Below are 22,777 nucleotides of genomic sequence, written 5' to 3' on the forward strand. Positions count from 1 at the left end.
CTCCTTCCTCCCCGTCCCTCTAGCTTTCTCTCCCCTCCTTCCAGGAATCGCGGCTGAGTGTCTAGTGTGTGCCAGGCGCCGAGCTAAGTGCCAGACGCAGTGGAAAGCAAGACAGAGGCAGCCCCTGTCCTCTTGTCAAGTTTCAACCCTCTCTGAGTCTCAGTTTCCTCCTCCAGAAAGGGGGATAAGGATGGATCCCACCCTCACCCAAAAACGGTGGAAGAGACCACCTTTGCGAGGCACCGCCTGATGCCTGACCCCTGGTGGGAGCACAATGCGTGGACACTTCCTGCTGTCCCTCCCTGTGCTTGAGGGAGGAGGGGCTGATGTGAGAGCCTGGCCTTGAAGGAGAGAGAACTCAGAAGGCCAGAAGCTGCTGCTGGGTGTGTGTTGCCAAAGAAGTTCCTGGAGCTCCCCGGGGCTGAATCCAAATCCGGATGTGGACCATGTAGATGCCGCCCCAGAACTGGACGGCCATTCATTGGTTTGAACCATGAGCTGAGCGCAGGAACAAAGCATGCAGTGGGGTCTCCGGCCAGAGACAGGCCAGGCAGCCAGCCTCGGGGGCCGAGAGGACAGGGCCAAGGAGGAGGAGGCACGGGGGACCCCAGGAGCACATTTGATAAATGCATCAAAGCCTGGAGCAACTGACCCAGAAGAGGCAGGTGATTCCCGTCCTGAGCGCGGGTTCGAGGGCTCACACTCAGCCTGGGGTCCAGGATAGCCTCATGGAGCAGGCAGTCTCTGGCGCTGATCCGCCCTCAGCCTCTCAGGGCCTCGGACACAGCGTCTCCCTCCTCCGCGGCGCACTCTTCCTCGGTTCCAGGACCCTCGGGGGGCCCTGTGCTGGGTCACCCACATTTTTGTGGCCTTTAAACGTCGGCACATGCCAAGCCCCTTCCTCAGAGCCCTCCTCGGCTGTCCACACTCCTCCGTGACTGCTCTGCTCCTGGGATTACTTTCCCGCCCAGTGTGGCTGCCCGGAGCCCTCCTCGAGCTCCAGACCACGCCCACTCCCTGCGGGCGCCGCGGGCATTTGCACCTGCCTTGTTGGGAACAGCACTCCTTAGTCCCCCCAGATCGACCCGTCTCAGCGTGCGGGACCAGGTGCTCCCAGATGCTCGGGCCAGAGGCTTGGTGCTGCGCTTGCCTCCTCCCCCCACGCTGATCCCTCAGCAAGTCCTGCCCATAATCTGTCCCCTCACGCCACCCCCCAGCCCAGACCTCCATCACCCCTCGCCCGGAACACACGGGCTCCCTGCTTCTCGCTTGGGTCTTCTTACTCTGCTCCCCACACCCTTGCTTCTGTGCCATCACCGTGTCCCCCACCACGTAAGCCCCAGAAAGAAGGGCCTTGGTGTCCCCGGTGTTGGCAGGGGCCTGACACGCGGTGCTTGGGGAAGGAAGAATGGAGTGGGTGAATGCTCAGACCTGAAAGATGTCAGAGGCGGCCAGGCTGTGAGGTGGGTGAGGTGATGATATTGCTCCCGTTATACAGAGCGGGAAACAGAGGCTAGACAGGTTTCCCGGGTGACTGAATGGTTTATTCATTTGAAAATCACAGTTGGAAGGGTAAGGGTTGATGGTTTGGGACAGGGCACCCGGATGGAGCAAGGCTGGCTCCAAGGATCATCGCTACTCTGGGAACACCTTCCTCAGACTCCTCTCCTGTCTACAGGGAGCAAGCAAGCCCTGAGAAGTCTGCCCCAGGCCCTGGCAGACATGGACTTCTTCTCAAGACCCCACAGTGGCACCTACCTCCCTGGCCGTCCCACCAGCCTCAACAGGATTGCCATGAGGCCAGGCCTGGGTCTTGCTCACCACGGGGCCCAGGAGAGCCCCTGCCCATGAGCCCACACTACCAGCCTTGCCAGTGAAGTAGGTGGTACAGGCGAGGGCACTAGATCTGAGAACAGGGCATCTGGGTTTGATGCAAGGGCCGTCAGCGATTAGCTGGACAAACCTATTTCCCCTTCTGGAAAGTGGGAAGTCCATGCCCACCTCCTCAGTCTACTGTGAGAATTTAAATGACAAAACATCCCAGAGTTCTTTGTAAACCGTAAAGCGCTGCCCGGATGGCTGCTCCGATCTGTCTGTGAGACTCATACATTCAAACAAAACAGAGGACTGAAAACTCCAGGTGCTGTCAGGTCAGCATCTTGGTAAATCACACAGACATGGTTCAAATCCTGCCCCTGCCACTCTGGTTCTGTGGCCTCAGGCAAGTTGCCAGCCCTCTCTGAGCCTTCACAGCCTCATGTGTGGATCAGGGATGGTATGAAGACTAGTCTGGAGGGTTTGTTGAGGGGCGCAGGAGATAAGACACCTGGCACCGGTGAGGCTCCAATGTGGTCCTGCGCCATTATTATGCTGTGACTGGGGGTGGTGCTGGCTTCTGCCTGAGAGTTAAGTAGCTCTCGAGAGCTAATCCCAAGTAAATGGGCTGGGGATTGGCAGGCAGCCAGGGTTTTTAATTAGCTCCTGCCCCGCGATGAGGCTGTTGTTGCTCCACTGTTGGCAGTGTGGTGCCTGCAATGAGGGGGGCGCCCGGACAGCCTCCCTCTGCCTTGGAAGGAGCTGCGCCCTTGCCTTACTGAAGGTCCACTGCTCCCCGACCCCTGCCTCCACAACCATTAGCGCTTCACGCAGCACCCAGTGTGAGTTTTCCAAAACCACCTTCCACTCCTGGCATCTCTGCGTAAAGCCTCCAGGTGTTTTCCACCGTCCACCCTCTTCTCGTAGCCCGGCACGGCCGTCCTGGCGCATCCAGGGCAGGTTCGCCTCTCTGGCCATGCTGAGCATCTTTAAACCCCTCGCGACCTTCAGGCCTCGCCATGCGCGGCTCCCTCTGCCTCTCCTCCCTCTCTTCCAAACAGACTTCTCAGCCTTCAGGTCTTCAACATCCCTTCCTGCCAGGCGAGCCGTTTGTTCCCTCCCGTGAGCCAGAGGCTCTGTCCCTGTTGGTCAGCATGTTGTCCATCTCCCCACCGGGTCCTAAGCTCTGGGAGCGCAGGGATGGCGTCCACCTCCTCACACCGCCTGGCTAACCAGAGGTGCCTGACGAGAGTGTGTTGGATGGTCAAGGGCCACCTAAGTGGCACCCGAGTGTCAAGCACTTACTTCCTCGTCCCCTTCCTGAATCTGTGCAGCAATCTCATGAAGGAGGGTGATGGCGGAAGAGACTGATGTCCAGAGAGGGGAAGTGCTTGAGCAAGGCCGCACAGCCGGTGAGGGACAGAGGCGGACTGGACACCTGGTCTGGCTGGTGCTTGCTCAGCAGCCCCACAGTGACTGGCCCCGTAGCGGGGACCCTGCCACACTGCTGGCACTGTGCCCTGCAGCGCCGGCCTCCCCAGAGCCAGGCTCTGTGTGGTGGGCCGTGCCTTGCCGGGATCTTTGTCGTTTCTGGCGTCCCCGGGGCAGATGAGTGGTTTGATGTAGGTCTTGCGGGTATTTGCCCTGTTTCCCTGGAGAGGGTGGATGGGAGGTGCTGAGCGATGCGTTTCTGAGTGGCCTCTTGACAATCTGCCATCCTTTCCTCTGGTGGGGCCTGGTGGGGGTGGGGAGAGGAGAGCCGCTGGTCCCCAGCCCTGACCGCCCTGACTCCTTTCCCCCCGGAAACAGATGCAGGCTCCACGGAAGCACCCGGGCCCCAGCGCTGCCAGAAGCCAAGAGCAGCCTCCATCTGAATCCATCTACACGGTGAGTCTTCCGCCCTCTCAGGCCTGACTCGGGGTCTGGGTCCCTGGCTCGGTCAGTGTACCAGTTGTGTGACCTCTCTGTGAGCTGTGAGCCTCCACTTCCTCACCTGTAAACTGGGGACAAGAATTCCCACCTGGTGGGATTTCTATGAAGGTGAACCGAGGTTACAAGTGCGTGGCCCTGGCCCCTGGCAGGCGGGTAGATGTGAGGTGCCGCAGGGGTCCCCTCCTTGGCATGCCCCTCCACTTCTGGAAAGAGGGGTGGTGAGGTCACAGTTGGTGAGGAATGATGAAAGTCCCGTCATCTGACCAAATGACATTGACCAGCTCACCAATTCCTTCCTGTTTGTGTTGCACAAACAGCATCAGAGCAACAACAAGAATCACGAGAAGAGGAAAAGGTCAGGCAGCGTCCCATGGCCTTAACACACCAGAGACTTTCAGTTCTTCACACTCCCCTTCCCCACCACCCACACACTGTTTTATGCCCTTAGAGTCAAGCAGAGACACGGCCAGGATGCTGTTTGCTCCCCCCAGCCCGGCCTGCCCACCTGGTCAGCACGCGGCCACTCTACCCAGTGGCTGGGACGGCGACAGACTTTCTTTTTCAGTTACATCTATTTTAGTTGAACAAGTAGCATATGTTCATTGTAGAGAAAGTGAAGAAATAAACGCCACCCAGTGTCAGCTGGGGTCTCAACTCCACAGGCTCTCCGGCCACACCTGGGAGGTACAAAGTCACGCCGGGGTCCTGCAGGGTCCCCAAGGGCATGCTGTGGGACCCTGCCTGCACTTGCTGTAGCTGTTCCTGTCCCCACCACCCTGACTCATACAGGAAACTCGGGTCCTTCCTTGATGTCCACAAAACCCCGCACAGAGGGTGCTCGGAATACGGCCCTGTTTACAGAGGATGAGGCAGATGGGCGCGAGGCAAAGGCAGTGTTCCTACAGGGCGGTGCCGGTAACACCAAATGGGACAGAACATGGCCAGCTCTCACGAGGCCTTCAGTTCCTCCACCCCAGGGAATTTCCAGCAGCCACTGCTTCCCACATGGCCCCAGACTTCCCCACGTTCTCTCTCCTCTCCCAGCAACTCATCGTGGTATTTTCCCTGGGAGGAATTCTGGTGTCAACTGTTAAATACAAACATTTCTCTCTCTGTCTCTCCATACACGCACACGCGCGCGCGCACACACACACACACACACACACGAGATCTTTCTATATATATATCCAAAAGAAGAAAATAACCATCATCCTAAGCCTATCTTCTTAAAGGACAAATATTAGTAACATTGACTTCTATACCTTTCAGTCTTTTCTGTAAACACATACAAAGAGACCCGTACACACACTCACACATGCTTTTTTTTTTAAAAAATGGAGTAGTACAGCTACTTTTGTTCATGTTGCAATATCTCATGAACATTTTTTCACATGAATGGATATCCTTCTCCAAGATTATTTTTAATGGAAGAGACTCACTTTTGCATGGAACATCTTTCTTGCCTGTATTTGGACTTCTCTGGGGCTCAGGCTGACTTCTCTGGAGTGTGGGGAAGAGGCCCAATGGCCCTGCCAGGTTGCAGGGTGGCTTCAAGAGGTTTTAGGGCAGGAAAAGAGATGTGAAGGAAGGGTGCAGACTCTTCTAGCCCTTGAGACCAGTCCCTCACTGCTGGGGTTGGACCTGGGCAGATAAGAATGACGTTAATGAGAATGATGATGTCATGAGTCATTTGTTGAGTACCCACTATGTGCCAGCTACTATGGTAGAACTTTCTACCTGTTATCTCATTAATACTCATAATAGGGCTTTAGGTGTTGTCCCATTTTATTTTCTAATTGTTGCTGGTATGGAGAAATATGATTGATTTTTTAAAAAATATTTATTTATTTATTTGGCTGTGCCGGGTCTTAGTTGCAGCACATGGGATCTTCATTGCGGCATGCAGGATCTTTTAGTTGTGGCATGTGAACTCAGTTGCGGTATGTGGACTCTTAGTTGTGGCATGCATGTGGGATCTAGTTCCCTGACCAGGGATCGAGTCCGGGCCCCTTCTTTGGGAGCACAGTCTTAACCACTGGACCACCAGGGAGGTCCCCAATTCATTTTGTATGTTGACTTTATATAGAGAGTAATCTTGCTGAATTAACCTCACTAATTAATTCTAATAGTCTCTCTGTAAATACCTTTGGATGTTCTATGAACCCAGTCATGTCATCTATGAATAACGGGTTTCATTTCTTCCTTTTTAATCCTCACAACTTTTCTTTTTTCTTTTTCTTGTTTTATCACACTGACTCAGACAGTGATGGTGAATAGGAGTGGTGACAGTGGACAACATCTAGGAAGGATTTTTGTGTACTTCTCCTCTACTTTCTTTGGATGGATACTTAGATCACTGGTTTTCAATCTTTCTCCTTTCCTAATTTATTCACTTAAGGCTATACACTTCCCTTTACGTATAGCTTTAGCTGCATCCCACAAGTTTTGATGTCATATTTTCATTAGCTTTCAGTTTAAATTTCCCACTGAGATTTCCTTCTTGTCCCATGAGTTATTTAAAAGTGTTTTGGAATAATTTTCAAATGTTTAATTATTTTCAAGTTATCATTCTGTTTTTTTATTTCTTACTAATTCCACTGGGATCAGATAACACATTCTGTATGATTTTAATCCCTTGAAGTCTTTTCAGACTTGCTTTATGGTCAGCTTATATTTCATGTGCATTTGAGAAGAACTTGCATTGTGCATGGCTGAGTGAGTGTCCTATACATGTCAGTGAGGTCAAGTTTATGGGTCATGCTGTTAAAGTATGCCATATCCTTATTGATTTTTTTTGTCTATCAGGTGTTAAGTGAATTGACTTAAAATCTGGCCATATGATTGTAGATTGTATATTTCTCCTTCTGATTATGTCAATTTTTGCTTTTTATTTATGTGGAAAAATGCTCATGATATATTGTGACAAAAAAAAAAAAAAAAGCTGTACTACTCCAATTTTTGTGTGTGTGTGAAAATTGGCCTATTAAGGAGTGTGGATTTGGCGTGAGCCGGACAGAGTGGGGTCCAAAGCCTAGTTCTTTTGTGCACGGGTTCTGCTACTTAAACTTTCTGAATCTTGGTTTCATAATCTGTAATATAGGGCTAGTCATACAATATTACATTTACAGTTTGCAAACATGCTATAATTTCTTACATCTTTAATTCCTTATCTTGAGCCCACAGCCCCCTCCAGTGACCCTGCCCTTTCTTGATGACTCCCTATAACAGATCTGGCAAAAATCTCTGTCTTCAGTTTCTTTCTCTCCTTTCTGACCCACTCAGTCAGGCTTTCTTCCCACCTCTTCTTTCTGCCCATCAAAGCCTTCATCCTCAAGGTCACCTTGACTTCCACATTGTTAAACCCAGTGGTCAGTTCCTGGTCCTCATCTTCCTTGGTGAGCAGCAGCATCTGACACCATCCAGCTCTCCCTCCTCCTAGAAACACTTTCTTTACTTGCTTCCAGAACATTCCACACTCTCCTGATGCCCCTCTGACTTACTACCATGAGCCTCAGCCTCCTTCCCAGCTTCCCTCTTAGGAACCAGAGGAATCCTGACCTCTAAACACTGGAGTCCAGGCCTGGGGCCCTTCCTCTTTGATCTTCACTCCCCTCCCTGGGTAATTTCATGCAAGCTCAAGGTTTTGAGACCATCTACCCTCTGACAACTCCCAAATTTATACGTCCAGCCCAGACATCTCCTCCAAACACCAGAATCAACTCCATTTGGACTGCTCATTGGCCTCTCTGTCAGACCAGTCTCCAATTCTTTACGCATGGAAGTACCTCTTCTCACAGTCCTCCTTGTGCACCATATCATTGCTCCATCCTTCCTGTTGCTCAGGCTAAACATTTTGAAGTTTTCCTTTCCTTCTCTCCTTCCATCACTGCTCATATCAGATCCATCAGCACATCTTATTTCAAACATACCCAGAATCTGACCCTTCTCACCCCTCCAGAGCTGATGCTGGTGGGACCCACCACCATTTCTTGCCAGGAGTCCTGCAATTGGTTTCCAATCAGCTGGCCCGCTATTATCCTTCCCCTACGGTTTGTGCTCCACCCAGCAGGAGCAGAGGCATCCCATCAAAATGTAGACAGATCACATCCTGCTCTGCTCAGAGCCCTTGGTGAGTCTAGGTTCCCAGAGAAGCAGACGCCAAGACAGGGGTAAACGTTTTATTAGGGAAACTACCTGTGAGAGAAAATGGGGAAGACTGGGAGAGCCGTCAGACTGATGCAGATTTGGTCCTGGGTAAACGAAAGGGAGAAAGAAGGCAGAGAAGACCTACGGACCACAGCACAGTCTAGGGAAGCTTCAGCAAGGCCATTGGGAGCCCAGTCACAGGAGTCCCGGGCCTCCCGGGGCAGGAGGCTGTGATGGTATCCTTGCCGTGCTCAGCCATTGGCTGGTGGTAGCCCATGGGGGTGTGGCCTCTGAGCACACATAATGATGGGTTTCAGAGCCCAGTAGCTGGGGTCCTGGGTGGGAGCTGGAGGTCTGCGGATTGCGTTCTCATGACCGCCCCAGCCGTGTAGTGAGATAGAGTCCTGTCTCAGAGTCAACACCAGAGCCCTGACGGTGCCTCTGAGAGCTCTGCCCACAGGCCCTCCCACCGTCTCTCCCCACACTCACTCGCTTCTGTCACGCTGGCCTCCTTGCTGTCCTCCAAACACACCAGGCTCGCCACCCCACCCCACCCCCCATCCCCACCACACAGCGGGGCCTTGGTTTTGGCTGTTCTCTCCCCTCCAGTGTGTCCGTTCTGGACCTGTCCGTGGGGCCGCTCCCTCACTCCGCAGCTCTCTGCTCAGAGGACAGCTGCAGGGAGGCCTTTCTGACCTCTTCACCCCTCTCCATGACCCGGCCTCCCTATCTTCCTTCTCTGATCTCTCCGTGGCCCTTCACGGCCAACGTTTTCTTTCTGATGGTGGTCTGTCTCGCGCCCCTCCCCCGCGCCAGCCCAGTGCCCAACACATAGCAGGTGCTCAGCTGAGTGGAGGCCTGGTCTTAGCTCCCAGGTGCCTGGGGTCCCGGGGCTCGGTGCCAGGCACAGAGTGGGCGCTTCGTGGTGAACGTGGGGCAACAGCATCGTCATTTCACGCTCCCTAGGAACACGTGGACACCTCCTTTCAGCTGTGTTCCAGGCTCTGCCTGGCCCAGTGCCCTCATTCTTGCTCTCAGCCTCCAGTCCTCCGCTCCTCACAGCAGCAGGAGGGGCTTTTCCAACACACCACTGATGCTGTCACTTCCCACTCAGAAATCTCCGGTGGCTCCCCACTGCCAGCTCCTCCGTCTGGCACGAGAGACCTTCACTGGAGGCCTAGCCCAGCCCTGCCTCCCCAGACTCCTGTCACTGCCACGGGCCGTTCACTTCAGACACACCAGGACCTTGACCTAGAGCAGAGGTGCTCCATCTCTCCTGAACAAGGCCCCCAGAGGGTATCATGCAAATCTCGGGCATCCATGAGCGTGCAGCTCTTGTGTTTCCTTGGTGACGGGGGTGGGTATCACAGGGGGACCAATGTCCAGGACCCTCAGATTAGATCCTGGCCCAGGGCAGCTGACTTCAGCTCTGGCCTCAGCCCACCTAGACAAAGGTTTTGGCACTGACTTCACACCTCTGCCAGGGCTGGTGACCACTCAGTATGGGCATCCTGGGCAGCAGGAGGTGATGCGCTCGGAGGGCCTGGGTCCCAGACAAGTAGCCCAGACCAGCACAGCCCAGCACAGCCCACAGAGCATAACATAGCCCTGCATGGCACATCCCAGCCCTGCCTAGTCCAGCCCTGCCCCAGCACAGCAGCAGCTCAGCGCATCCCAGCCCATTCAGAGGCTTGGCCTTCTCCCCGCAGGCACACGCTGAGGGAGGCAGTCCCCATCACCACCAAGGAAGGCCAAGAGGGTATCCTGTTGACAAGGCTGCCCTGCATTTCACAGCCTACTGACTCAGGTCACACCCTGCATGCAGATGCAGCCCTGCAGGTCAGGACTTGTCAAAGGCTTTGCTCAGCAGCTCCTAACTGGCAGCAACTTCTGCAGCCTCCCCTGCCCTCAGCCCTGCAGCCGCTCCTGCCCACAGCGTGACCGCTGCCAGTGTGGGTCAGAGGCCTGCCGGGTCCTGGGTCAGGATGCCCTTCTCTGGCTTGGAAATCACTTACCACATGCCCAGGCTGGGGGGAGCACATGGAATGGAGGGCGGGAGGGCTGTGTGACCTCAGACCTCTCTGGGCGTTTCTGGGCTAATGTGTGGTAGGCAGCCGATGTGGACTAGACTTGAGGGAGAAGGAACCATCTGTGGGACCCGAGATCTGCTCCCCTGCAGACGTGTCAGCAAGGAGGCCCTTTTCCTCCCTGCTCTCTGTGGCCAGAAACATCCAGCTTGGGGGGCTGTCAGATCTGTGGAGCCAAGTCTGGGTGGACAGAGGGTGGGGGCCCAGGGCTGCTGAGAAGCAGGTCCCCATCCTATGCGCCAGGCTTGCCAGCAGTGGTTGGTGCTCTAGGCAGGCATGAGAGCCCGACAGGCCAGAGCAGGCCTTGGAAGAGGTCTTTCACTGAAATTGGGGCTCCTCCGTGGGACAGCCCTGCCCCTGCTCCTACCTGGAAGCAGGTCAGAAGCCCCTCTTCCAAGACCCTCCCTCTTTCTGACTCAGAGGTCCCTAGGGCAGCCTTGCCATCCCTATGTGAGATGCCCTTGAAGTGAGGGTCTCCCAAGTGCCAAATGGTTTATTACACAGCTTTTCATGCCCCGCTGCCTCTCGGAGCCTCCTCCCCCCCGCCCCCCTTCTCTTGCCTCAGAGCACCACCTGTCTCTCCAGCCTGCCTCGGCAACCCCTGCTTGCCTGTTGCCAGGGAAACCACCTCCTTGGCAACGAGCCGGCATCCATATGACATGTACACGTGGGAAGGAAAGGTTCCTGCCTCTTGCTTAGGCTGTTGGTGGCTCTGCTCCCACACCCTCCCAAAGAGCAACATCTGCCCCTTGCCTGGGACCCCAGTGCCCAACAGGGTCTGAGGTAGGGTCCAGGCTGTGACCTCAGAAAGAGGAGAGAGACATCAAGCCTCCCTCGATGATCATTCAACAGTTATTAAGTACCTGCGATTCGCCAGACCCTGTGCTGGGCCCTTTATGCAAAATTCCTAATGTAATCATGCATTGAGCTGCAGGACAGGTATGATTATTTCCATTTTACAGATGAGAAAACTGAGGCACAGGGAGGTGCTGGGGTTGCCCATGGGTGGCAGGTGTCAGAGCTGAGAGTTGAACCTCATCTTGTCTGATTTCAAAGCTCCATTTCATCCTACCATCCTGAGGCCTCTGGTCAGGCTGTTCATAGCTGGACCAAGAGTGAGTGTGGCCCTAAGACATATACCCAGGTGAGCGAGGAGTCCCCTCATCATGGCTCATTTGGTGCTGTTCTCCAAATGTGCCAACCACAGCTACAGTGCACCAGAGACAAACCAAGCACAGCTGTGGGAGAGGAGTGTGACTCCAGTGGGTACCTAGGTCATCTGGGAGCACAGCTTGGGGTGAGCAGTCAAGGGAGACCTAGAGGGGTGGATGGGTGGGTGGGACCCTCACAGGAGCAGGGCTTTTTAAAATCACTTATTTATTTATTTATTTATTTATTTGCTCCATTGGGTCTTCGTTGCTGTGTGCAGGCTTTCTCTAGTTGCAGCAAGTGGGGGCTACTCTTCATTGTGGTGCACAGGTTTCTCAATGCAGTGGCTTCTCTTGTTGCAGACCATGGGCTCTAGGCACACGGGCTTCAGTAGTTGTGGCACACGGGCTCAGTAGTTGTGTCTCATGAGCTTAGTTGCTCTGGGGCATGTGGGATCTTCCCTGACCAGGGGTCAAACCCGTGTCCCCTGTATTGGCAGGTGGATTCTAAACTACCGCAAGGGGCAGGGCTTTGGCCCAGGGGAATGAGGGGGGATGCTAGGAGAGCATCCTATTGGAGCCTTGGCTATGGGAGTCACGTCCAGGGGCTGCTGGCTGCTAGGTGTCCCTAAGGACAGGCAGGGACAGTGGGAGGGGGCCTGGGCCCTTCCTCTTGCCAGCTAGGTGGGGGCCTGGAGAGCCCGCCGGGGCAGAACACAGGCTCTACTAGAGCCTTGAGGTGGTGGGAGGGGGGTGGCAGGGGACACAGAGAGCAGTGGCACTGTACCCACAGGGAAGGGGTGAGATGGCTCCGAGAGGGAACAGCAGGTGCAAAGGGGCAGCCACGTGACCGCGAGTGGCGAGGCGGGGCGTGGTGGCGCCCCCTCTCAGGCTCTGCCCAGCCCCTGGGCCCCTCAGGCCGGGGGAGGTCCGGCAGGCCGCTGGGGCCGGGGCCCTGCCGCTCTGTTCACCTTCCTCTGACCCTCACGCGTCTCCTGCAGGACCTGCAGCGCCGACAGACTGAGGTCTATGACTGCATCCAGAGTGAAGCCCGCAGCCCGCTCTCCACCCACGACCTGCTCTCCCAGGTATGCAGGGGCAGGGGCAGCAAGCCTGGCTCCTCCTCTCCCTCCAGTTGTCCTGCTTCTCATCTGGGAAATGGGAGTGCATAGGACCAGGGGAGTGAGTCACCTGCTGTTGAATCAGAGCCCTCTCCCTGAGGCTGGTGGCCTCGTGGTTAGGAGGCCTGGTGGCTCTGAACCCCTGCTCCACCCCTTACCAGCTGTGCAGCCCTGGCCCAGGGGCTAACCTCTGTGCCCGCATCTCCTGGTCTATAAACCGAGGAGCCTAACAGCACTCGCCTCCTAGAGTTGCTGTGAGGATCAAATGCTGTGCTGGGGCCCCGTAGGGCTGCGCCCGAGGTGAGCAATTGTAACAAAGTTATATACCACGGGGCACGGTGTAACGTCTACACCGGCCAGTCAGGCGGGGGTGTTGGGCTTCTAGCTGTCCCCAGGCCGAAGCTGGCTAAAGTCAGGAGCTGGAGTCTGTGCTGGTGCCAGCCTGGGCGGCCTGGGCAGGGCTTTGTTCTTATCATGTTGGGGGCTAAGGCTTATCACTTGATGGTGATTCTCTTGTAAACCTCGATCTGCTCATTTGTAAAGTGGATGAGTGACACTTCCCTGCAGAACCAACTGCCCCTAAATTCAAACGAGTTCCAGTTAAGTAGCATCTACACCAGCGCTTTGGACACCGTCAAGTGCCGCGGTTGGATTCAGGAGCTCCAGGGCAGGGGGTGGGCACCTTGGAAGAGCCATCAGGAAGTGAGGGGGGCAGGTGCTTGGGCCCCGGGCCCAGGCTGACTCTGCTTGTTGACTCTCCTGTTCTCAAAGCCCTTTCTCTACTCTTCCCCGAATTGGGCTCTGATTGGAGGCAGGGCTTCCCCAAGGATGTCTGGGCCATCCCAGGAGTGCCTACCATGTGCAGTCCTGGCCAGGACGACTAGAAATGCTCCTGCCCTCCAGGATCCTTGGGTCTGCAGGAACAGGGTCACTGATCTTACAAACACCCAGACACATTTGTAGCCCCCAGTGAAGGGCGGCCTCCGGGGAGGCTTGAGCTGAGCTCTGCAGAGTGAGGAGAAGGTAGTGAGGGAACAGGTAGGACCGAGGGAGCACCCCAGACAGACGGAAGAGCAGCTGGGGAGGCCCAAGGCAGGAAGGAAGAGGCCTGTGGGGCTGGAGGGCAGAGAGCAGGCTTGGGGTAGAATGATGGGAGAAGAGGCTGGTGAGGTGGGCTTGGGGCCAAGGACAGGCTTCCTACGTGGGAAGCCATTTGTTTGTCTGCTTCTGCATAAAACCTAAGTATTGCAAATTGGTTCTTTTTCCTCCCTACTGTTTTTTCTTTCTTTCTTTCTTTTTTTCTTCTAGGAGAAACAGCATAGCCTTGAGGGTGACGGTGAATTTAACATGGTCTATGAGAATCTCTAGGACGAGCGCCACCTGCCCACGCATCTTGTCCTGGATTAGAGGTCCTGGGGCAGCCTCTCCCTCCAAAGGACTTGATCTGTACCAGGAGTGAGGCCCCAGGGGTGCCCCAACACCTCATCCCCACATGAAGAGGGTGCCCTCTTGCCTTGGCCAGCCGCACCCCCTGTTCTGCAGCCCCGCCATACCCACTGAGTATGCCACATCTCCGGGCCTTCGCCCAAGCTCTTCCCCCTGCCAGGCGGGCCCTCCCTCCGTCTCCAAGGGCTCTCTTGGACACCACCCATTCCCGGAGCCCTCTTCACCCTCTCGAGACGCACGGGCTCACTTGCACCAGCCTGAACCACCAGGAGGTTCCAGCCAGGGACCCTTGTCAGTACTGTGTGCACGAGAGTCACAGAACAGATGAATAAAAGAGCAACTATGCCAATGTCCCCACCTCCCCGCCCCCTCCCCAACTAGGCCAAAGGCACGAGGCGGCCACGCTGAGCGGAGCAGGGGTCCGGCATGGGGGTTACGGGGTGTGGGCAAGAGTGAACTGTGCAGAGACTGGGCTGGGCTCGGGGACACAGCTGGAGGCCGAGGAGGTGGCTAAGGTGTAGTCATCAGTCTGGAGGCCTGGCGCTGGGAGGGTCCGGGCACGTACAGGTGGGGAAGGAGTTCTGGGCGTTTGCGGGCAGGGGAGGAGGAGGTGCTGGGGAAACAGATACCAGCTTGCCCGAAGCTCTCTGCCTCCCCAGACAAGGACCCCAAGGTTGTTTCCCATGAGCCTGGCCCCCTGCACTCTGTGTGCCAGCTGCTTCCTCTCCACCCCGGCTCCTCAATACGTCCCCACCCTCAGGGCCTCCACTGCTCCTCCTTCCAACCTACAGCCCGCTTCCCCAGAGCCCGCTCCTCCTGGCCCAGCTCGACCCCACCCACCTCCTCCGTCTTTATCTGCTTTATGCCCCAGCCTTACCCCCTGGGCACGGAGGCCAGACCAGCCCCTCCCCTCCTTGCCCATTGCCTGCCCCGGCTGCCTAGAGGCCGCCCCTCTCTGTGTGGTCTAGCTGCCTGGCTTGGTTCTTGGGGCTTCCCCTGGGGTGGGCGGAGGGGTCCCTCTGTGCTGCAGAAGCTCAGACCCCACGGCCCCTCGGTGTCTGACCCTGAGCCGTTTCCCCTGCTCACGTGTTCATACTACCTCTCCTGTCACCTCACAGCAGCCCCACTCTGTAACCCATCTCACAGGCAGACTGGGGCTCAGGGCGGGGTCTCCCCGGGTTGTCGGGCTCCAAGCCCTCCCTCCCCTGCTCGCCCCCATCCGCCCCGCACTTTCCACTATTCGCTCATTCATGACACGGGCAGGCCAGTCCTCCCTCCACCCACCCAGGGCTGCCCAGAGGTCCCTGAGGTGCCCTCGCACACAAACCCCAGTGTGCCCGGGCACAGGCCCCCACCAGACCCTGAGCGGTTTGTGGGCAGCACTGTCAGCTCTGCAGGCCAGCGCCTCCCCCGCCCCTGCAGGGATAAGGGCTGGGGGCGGCGGGGTGGGTATAGACTGATGCACAGAAAAAGTCCCAGCCCCTCTGCTGAGGCGGCAGGGGCCCTCCCTGGCCCGCAGGACAGTTCACAGCCTCGCAGCTTGGTTCTGGGCCTGGCCTTCGAGCACACAGCGAGGAGCTAGATTATGCGGCTGGGGGTAGAGGCCCCTGCTCGCCCGAAGGTGCTTTAATGAACTCCCAGCCTGTTTAGGGAGGCAAAGCTGCCTCGGGCAGAGCTGCCTTCCAGGGTTCTGACTCCAACAACCCGAAGCTGAGGCCAGGATGAGGGAAACACGCCACTCAGGGTGCAGCGGAGCCTCTCCAGGAAAGACGGAAGCCAGCAAGACCAGGAGGAGGCGTCCTCAGCCCCCAGCCCCCAGCCCCTCAGGCTGGGAGTCAGCCTTTTCCAGCTGCCCCAGGGATAGTGCGGGGAGCCCGGAGGGACTGCGCCCCCGCCCTGGCCCAGGCCCCCGCAGTCCCCTCTCCACGAAGCAGCCAAAGGATCCTGATGGACCTTTGGACCATAGGACCCCGGTCCTCCCCGTGCGCAACACCTCCCACCGTTCTCACCTCACCTGGAACAAAATCCCAACTCTTCCCTGCAGCCTGTGAGGCCCTCAGGGACCGACTCATTCCCCTTGTTGTGGATGCAGACGTTGTCAGCGTGGTGCCCAGGCTCAGTTCTGGGCTAGGCTGGGTGGGCACTGAGGTCTTCAATGAGCAAGGAGAGAGGCAGGGAGGGGGAGGAGGGCCGAGGTGGGAGGGGGGACCCTCAGAGGAGAATGTTCTGGGACCCCCGGCATGGGGCCAAGAAGACTAAGCCCCCCACTCCCCAGCCCCCAGGACTGACGGTCTGCAGAGATGGGCCTGTGCAGGGGTGAGAGGTGGCAGATGACTGCAGGGGGTGGTGCAGGTGGCCGTGAGGGAGAAGGAGGGGACAGAGGGGCCCTTGAACTGAGCTCCTGGAGGGCGGGCTTGTATGGACTCCGAGTAGGGGGAGGAGAAAAGAGAAAGGAACCTCCCTTGGGGGTCGTCTGGGGCTGGGTGGCCTGACCTCTCTTGAACCCCAGCTCCACCTCCTAGCAGCCATGTCCAACTGAGCCTTGGCTTCCGTGACAATCAAGGCACTCAGCGTTGCTCAGGGAGGACAGATGGGGCACTCCCTGCTCTGCTGAGGCTCAGCGGGTGTGCATTTCCACTTCTGCTCAAACTTCAGGAGAAACAGGCTGCCAGCGGGCAGTGCAGGGGGAGTGTGCTCAGTGAGGGACAGGCCTCCCTGGCGGTGGGAACCTCCCCCTTTGACCCCCTGCAGGGAGCCCGTGGGGGTGGGGACAAGGCAGGCAGAGAGCCATGTGTATGTTTGTGCACGTTTGTGTGTGTGTGTGTGTGGTTCTGGAGGGGGGCCTGAGGGGGAGAGGGTCTTAGCCACAGGGAGGGTGCCCAAGGGGAGTGGGCCTGAGAAGCAACAAGTGAGACCCAGGTGAAGGGGGGCCTTAGACCAGGAGGGTGGATGGCAGCTGTCCTCAGGGAGGACCCCCAGACCTAGAACTTGTAGGAGAAGCCCCTGGCAGCCCCTGACAGTCAGGCCTCAGGCACTGCTTCCTCCTGTCCGGACCGTGCCTGAAGCCCCAGCACAGAGGGGCGGATGTGTGTGTCAGGGTCTGACGTTTCTCTCTGCCTGACCCGCCCTAGCTCTGACTGGAGATTTCCTAGCATCTCTAGGTCACACCCTTGCCACTCTCTTCAGGGCCTCTGGGCATCTGACACATCTCAGCTACTGCCCACACCCTCAGCCTCCGCTGGCCTCTCCAGGGCAGTGGCTTAGAGACGGCCCATTCTGCCCCTTCAGGCCAGTTTCAACCTCCAGCCCTGCCTTCCGGTCCTGCTCCTCACAGCACTCACTCGAGAAAATCATCCCTGGAAACCAAACCAAGGACTGCAGAGTGGGGTGTGGGCAGCAGATCCCCCTCCTCGGAAACAATTTCCAAAGGATTCTGCAAAGCTGAGTTTCCATGGGAACACATGCTGGTTACACTGGAAACCTCAGTGGGGCTGGGATCCCCTTTGCACCACATGGCAGGACCTTGGCGTGGGGGCTGCGGCCAGGTAGAGCTCCTGCATTTGGGCCACCAGCCCTCACTCACCTGAAATCAAGTTACAGGCAAATCTGCCTTTTTTTTTTCACATTCTAATTTAAAGGCTACTCTCCATTCTAAGGATGCCTCTGGGATTTCCAGGATGGATTTTTATGTAGTTCAATAGTTTTCTTGGCAGACTGCTCCGCCAGGAGAGGTGGGCTATGGCCTTGGCCCAGCCAGGCTGACAGAGTGCATCCCTCCTGCACGCCAAGGGATGTCATTTGCCCACCTGAGGGGCTTCCCCAGACCTGAATCCAGACTCTAAGAGCTGGGGACATTGGCACGAGGCACTGAGACATCTTCCTTTGCTAGGTGCCTTCCTTGACCTGTCGTCAGAATTGGGGCCTCTGAGCCCTGATGGTGCGTGGGTCAGGCTCACCGTTACTGTCCTCTGCACTTGGTGTTGGCGTGTGTTTTGTATGTGTGTATCTCCACAGGGAACACAGGCATGTACTGCAGTAAAACACTTAGGGACTTCCCTGGTGGCGCAGTCATTAAGAATCTGGCTGCCAATGCAGGGGACACAGTTTCCATCCCTGGTCCAGGAAGATCCCACATGCCGAGGAGCAACTAAGCCCGTGCACCACAACTACTGAGCCTGTGCTCTAGAGCCCGCAAGCCACAACTATTGAGTCCACGTGCTGCAACTGCTGAAGCCCACGCACCTAGAGCCTGTGCTCTGCAACAAGAGAAGCCACCGCAATGAGAAGCCTGCGAACTGCAACTAAGAGTAGCCCCCACTCTCCACAGCTAGACAAAGCCCACGTGCAGCAACAAAGACCCAATGCAGCCCAAAACAACAATAAAAAACCGCTTAGACATTACAGCAAAGTGAAATTCTCTTTGATGTTCCTGCCACCTCCCAGCCTCCATTCCAGTCCCCTCCCCAGAGGCAACCACTGAATCATTTGGGCATATTTTCTTCTGGGCTGTTTTTATTGCATCTGCATACCCATACGCATATATACAAACATAAAATACATAGTGCTTGTGTAGGGTTCCGAAAAGCTTAAATGGAATCATCTGTAGGTGTTATTTGCTCTTGCTTTGTTCACGCAGCCCCACGTGGTGGGGATCTGCCCGTGACAGCACACTGGAGCTGCCAGACTCTTTAATTACAGCAAACGATTCCACAGGACCGATGGATCCTAATTTAATCAGGCCCCTATTAATGCCCTTTTCAGTTGTTTATGATTTTCTGACCTCACAGAAGGTACTGCAGGGAACACCCTTGGATGTATCTGCAAAACGTTCTCTGCGGGAAATGACGAACCGAAATCGCTGGGGCCCAGGGCGTGGACATTTTCTATTTTATCAGACACTTTTGCCAAATCGTCATGTATGGAGGTTGCACTGGTTTCTTACTGCTCAGACACTTTATCTACAATATCTCATTTAATCCTAAAAATACACTGTGAAGTGGTGGGGGGCATGTCCCCCCATTTTACCAAAGCAGAGAATGCGATTCAGAAAAGCTGACTGGCCAAAGGTCATGTAGCACAGAAGGGGCAGTGCTGGACTGGCTCCAGCTGTGTGCAGGGGAGGGGGCAGCGGGGGGGCGGGGGGAGGCAGAAAGAGTCATTGAAAGATTCTGTGGCCCCAGGGCTGGGGGAGCCCAGGAAGGGACAAATTTCGTTAAGAACATTGCTAGAATTGTGGGGATGCGGGGGTGTCCTCCTGCCCCTCAATGGTCTATTTCCTTAGGGAAATGAAGGCAAGGCAGTAGGGGTTTTGGGGCCAGGCCTGCCCAGCAGCCCACACCCACTGCGGGGCCTGGCTTCAGGCAGGCTGGATGTTTGGATCCCAAGCCTCCCCTGGAAATTTCCAGGCACAGTATGCCTGGAGGTGTGAGGCGTCTCTTGGAAGCTTTATAATCTGGGGTAATGCTGCTGTAATTGGCATTGTTTTGCATTTACAATCCTCTCGTTACCTGAAAACTTACTCGCAGTGGCTATATCTGGAGAAGGTTTAATTTTACCACTTTGTGGACCTGGAGAAGCTGAGCAGCACAGGCTTTTACTCTGTCACCCCCTTACCCCCCCATCCCGATTCCCCAGTGAGTGCCACAGGCCCCCCGCTGGCCACATTCTGGCACAGCCCTCTACCTGGCTCCCCACCCTGGGCCCCGGCTGATCTGGGGACTGCTTTTCTCCCCAGCTCCCCCTTCCTTCCTCCCTAGAGCCCACCCGTGTCATCTCCAACCTCTCCTCTTTCCAGCCCTTCCCAGTCTCTGTCACCAAATTATCTTCCTATAGCACAGATCTGACCATGTCAGTCCCCGCTCAAAACCATGCAGTACTTTTACATTCATGGTCAATTCACTTCAATGAATGGGACAAGCTAATTCAATGGGGAAAAACAGTCTTTTCAGCTAGTAGTGCTGGGTGAAATGGACATCCACATGCGAAAGAACGAAGTTGGACCCCTACTTTACAACCTATGCGAAAACTCACAGTGGCTTCCACTGTCCACAGGTTGGTGGCTTGACCTCTCAGCCCTGTACACAGGGCTCTAACAACCCCTTCATTCTTTCAACACTTGTCGAGCTCTGACTATGTGCCAGGCCCTGTGCTGGGGCTGGGACAAGAGACAGACAGTTCTGTCCTTATAGAGTCCATCAGCCTCCTTTCTGACCAGCTCCCACTGGCCCAAAGTCACCCCAAGTCCCATCCATGCTCCAATCACGACTGCTTTTCCCCCTGGTGCCAAACTCCCCACCCCTGAACCTGAGCAGAAATTCCTGCTCACATGCCACCTCTTCCAGGAAGCCTTCCCTTAAACTCCTTCCCCCACCAGGCAGTTTCTTCATCTCTCTGACTGCTCTGACCTCCTTGCACTGAATCAGTTCACACACATCCCCATACCCAGGAGCCTCTGAGCTTCTTGAGCATGGCAAACACCTTACTTTTCTCTTTTTCCACCTGACTCATAGTAGGGACCCAATAGCCACTTGTTTAAAGAATAAATGCGGACTTCCTAGGTGGTGCAGTGGTAAAGAATCTGCCTGCCAATGCAGGGAACATGGGTTCGAGCCCTGCTCTGGGAAGATTCCACATGCCATGGAGCAACTAAGCCCTTGCACCACAACTATTGAGCCTGTGCTCTAGAGCCCGTGAGCCACAACTATAGAGCCCATGTGCTGCAACTATTGAAGCCCATGCGCCTAAAGCCCGTGCTCCGCAACAAGAGAAGCCACTGCAATGAGTGAGCCCGCGCACCACAACAAAGACTAGCCCCCACTCGCAGCAACTAGAGAAAGCCCGTGTGTAGCAAAGACCCAACGCAGCCAATAAATAAATAAAATAAATTAAAAAAAAAAAAAGAATAAATGCAAGTTTTCCTTTGCTGGTGATTTAGTGCTGGCTCTTGCTGAAAAAGAGAGAATGATCTTTTCCCCCAATTTTCAGGAAACGACCTCTAATTAGTACATGACCCATTTTACAAATGTGACAACTGAGAAAGACACGTAGCTGCATCCACACTGCCAGGACAGGCAAGGCAATGAAAGGGCAGGCGCTGGAGAGGCAGCCCCCTTTCGCCTGATGGGAAGGGGCAAGCTCTGTGCTGGGCTGTCAGAGGCGAAGCCCAGGCACATCAGATAGGCCAGCAGCAGCCCCTCGCTTCACCTCCCCACCGGGAAGGCTGTCAGAGGCTCCAATCAATCGGTGATGCCGACACGTGCCTGCAGAGCACACATCAGGGGCCACGAGCCCTGTTAGGATGGGTCTGCTAATTGATCCCAGAAGCCTCTGTGACCACCAGGGGATGCCTCGGCCGACTCAGCAAAGTCCTATCTCAGCTGCCTCTAGAGTAAGCCAGACAGCTCTGACCATGCGGCGCCTGGGACCTTCCGAGCAGCCAGTAGGACTGAGCCCAATGGGGAATGCGGGATGGGAACACTGGAGAAGCCCTGTGGGTCCCTAGGGTCCAGGCCAGGTCCCAGCCACCCAGAGGGTGTCTGGGTTGGTAAGGAAGGCTTAGGGTGCTCAGGCCTTTAAAAGACTCCCTACTCTGGCTTCCTGGGGAACCAGTCAGGACCCAGCTGCAAACACCCGTCACCTTCCTCCAGCAATCCCACAGCATAATGCTTCCTATGGTAGGGCCGGTGCCTTGTGTGGGGGTGGGGCCAAGATTGCTGGTGGCCCCTGGGTCCCTTAGAACAAGTCTGTACAGTTGAGTCCCTGGGAAAGGGAGACTCTGAAGCCAGGTGACCAGGTCCAGGAATAAAAATGGTGACTGTGGTGATGCAAAGTCAGCCCTGAGCTCCCATACCTCAGCCTCCCTCAGCCTGTGTCGTGGGTCATGCCAGCTTCCCTGGATCAGGGGAGGAAGCTGCGAGGCGCCAAGGAGGGAGTTGACCCCAGGTGGGTCTGGCCCCTCGGGGCGGCGCTCCTACCCCACATCCCAGTGCTTAAGGACTCTGCTGTCCGCTTTCTGGGTTCAAGCCTGGAGTTGGAGGCTAAACAGAGCTTTATGATGCTCCATCCTAGCACGGTGCTGCACGCGTGCGCGTGCGCACACAGGCACACACATTCCTCTCTGGGACCTGGCCGGGCTGCACCCTCACCCCTTCACCCCAGCCTGCTCCGCCTTGTTCCCTTTCCTGCCCTTCTTCCCTTCTTCCTGCAGAAGGCTCCTTCTGGGGTCTCTCTTAACTTCCGGGCCCTGGCACATGCAGCTCCCCCAGCCCAACAGATACTTAAATGCCTACTGAATTCTTGTCTGGAGCTAGGCACGGTTCCCGTTTAATAGATGAGGAAAGAGCATCAGAGATGTAGCAACTTGCCCAAAGCCAGACAGCTGGCAAAGGGTGCCGCTGAGTTCAAGCCCCCAGAAACAGCTTCAGAGTCAATGGTCTGAACCTCTTTGCTTGATTGCATTCTGTGATAGGCTGAATAATGCCACCCCCACCCCAGATGTCTACCTCCTAATCCCTGGAATTTGTGAATATTGCCTTATATGGCAAAGACTTTGTAGTAGTGATGAAGGATTTTAAAATGGGGAGATTATCCTGGGTTATTACGATCACAAGTGTCTTTATAAGAAGGATGAAGAAGGAGATTACAGACAGAAGGCAGAAAGCAAGGTGATGATGGGAGGAGAGAGAGATTTTAAGATGCTACACTGCTGGCTTTGAAGATGGATGTAGGGGCCATGAGCCAAGGAATGCAGCCCTAGAAGCTGGAAAGGGCAACAAAACAGGTTCTCTCAAAGCCTCTGAAAGTGACATGGCCCTGCTGACACCTTGTTTTCAGCCCAATGATACTGATTTTGGGTTTCTGGTTTCCAGCACTGTAAGAGGAAAAATGTGTATTGTTTTGAGCCACTGAGTTTGTGGCAACTGGTTAAGCAACCCTAGGAGTCAGATATACTTTTCCTCCTGCAAGAGCCGATTCAGCCTCCCAGGCCCTCCAGTCAGTGGCTCACCCCTGCTCTGTGCGCCTTGAGATGCCTCCTCACGGCTCTGACCCTGGAGGTTGCTGCAGCCATGGCCTCTTTGCTCAC

The 22,777-nt window shown here is 55.8% G+C and overlaps 1 protein-coding gene across 1 annotated transcript in view; it reads left to right on the top strand.

The window, feature by feature from the left end:
* The window catches only part of NFAM1 (NFAT activating protein with ITAM motif 1), a 32,787-nt gene extending 18,999 nt beyond the window's left edge, over nt 1-13,788 (top strand). The window contains exons 4-7 of the mRNA XM_057743237.1: nt 660-665; nt 3,625-3,702; nt 12,130-12,216; nt 13,558-13,788. Of these exons, the coding sequence (XP_057599220.1) occupies nt 660-665; nt 3,625-3,702; nt 12,130-12,216; nt 13,558-13,617 (231 nt within the window). The 3' untranslated portion in view covers nt 13,618-13,788. The remainder of the gene's footprint in view (nt 1-659; nt 666-3,624; nt 3,703-12,129; nt 12,217-13,557) is intronic.
* Nucleotides 13,789-22,777: the final 8,989 nt, after the last annotated feature.

The sequence above is a fragment of the Hippopotamus amphibius genome, chromosome 7 (genome assembly GCF_030028045.1).
Source record: "Hippopotamus amphibius kiboko isolate mHipAmp2 chromosome 7, mHipAmp2.hap2, whole genome shotgun sequence".
Taxonomy (NCBI): Eukaryota; Metazoa; Chordata; class Mammalia; order Artiodactyla; family Hippopotamidae; genus Hippopotamus; species Hippopotamus amphibius.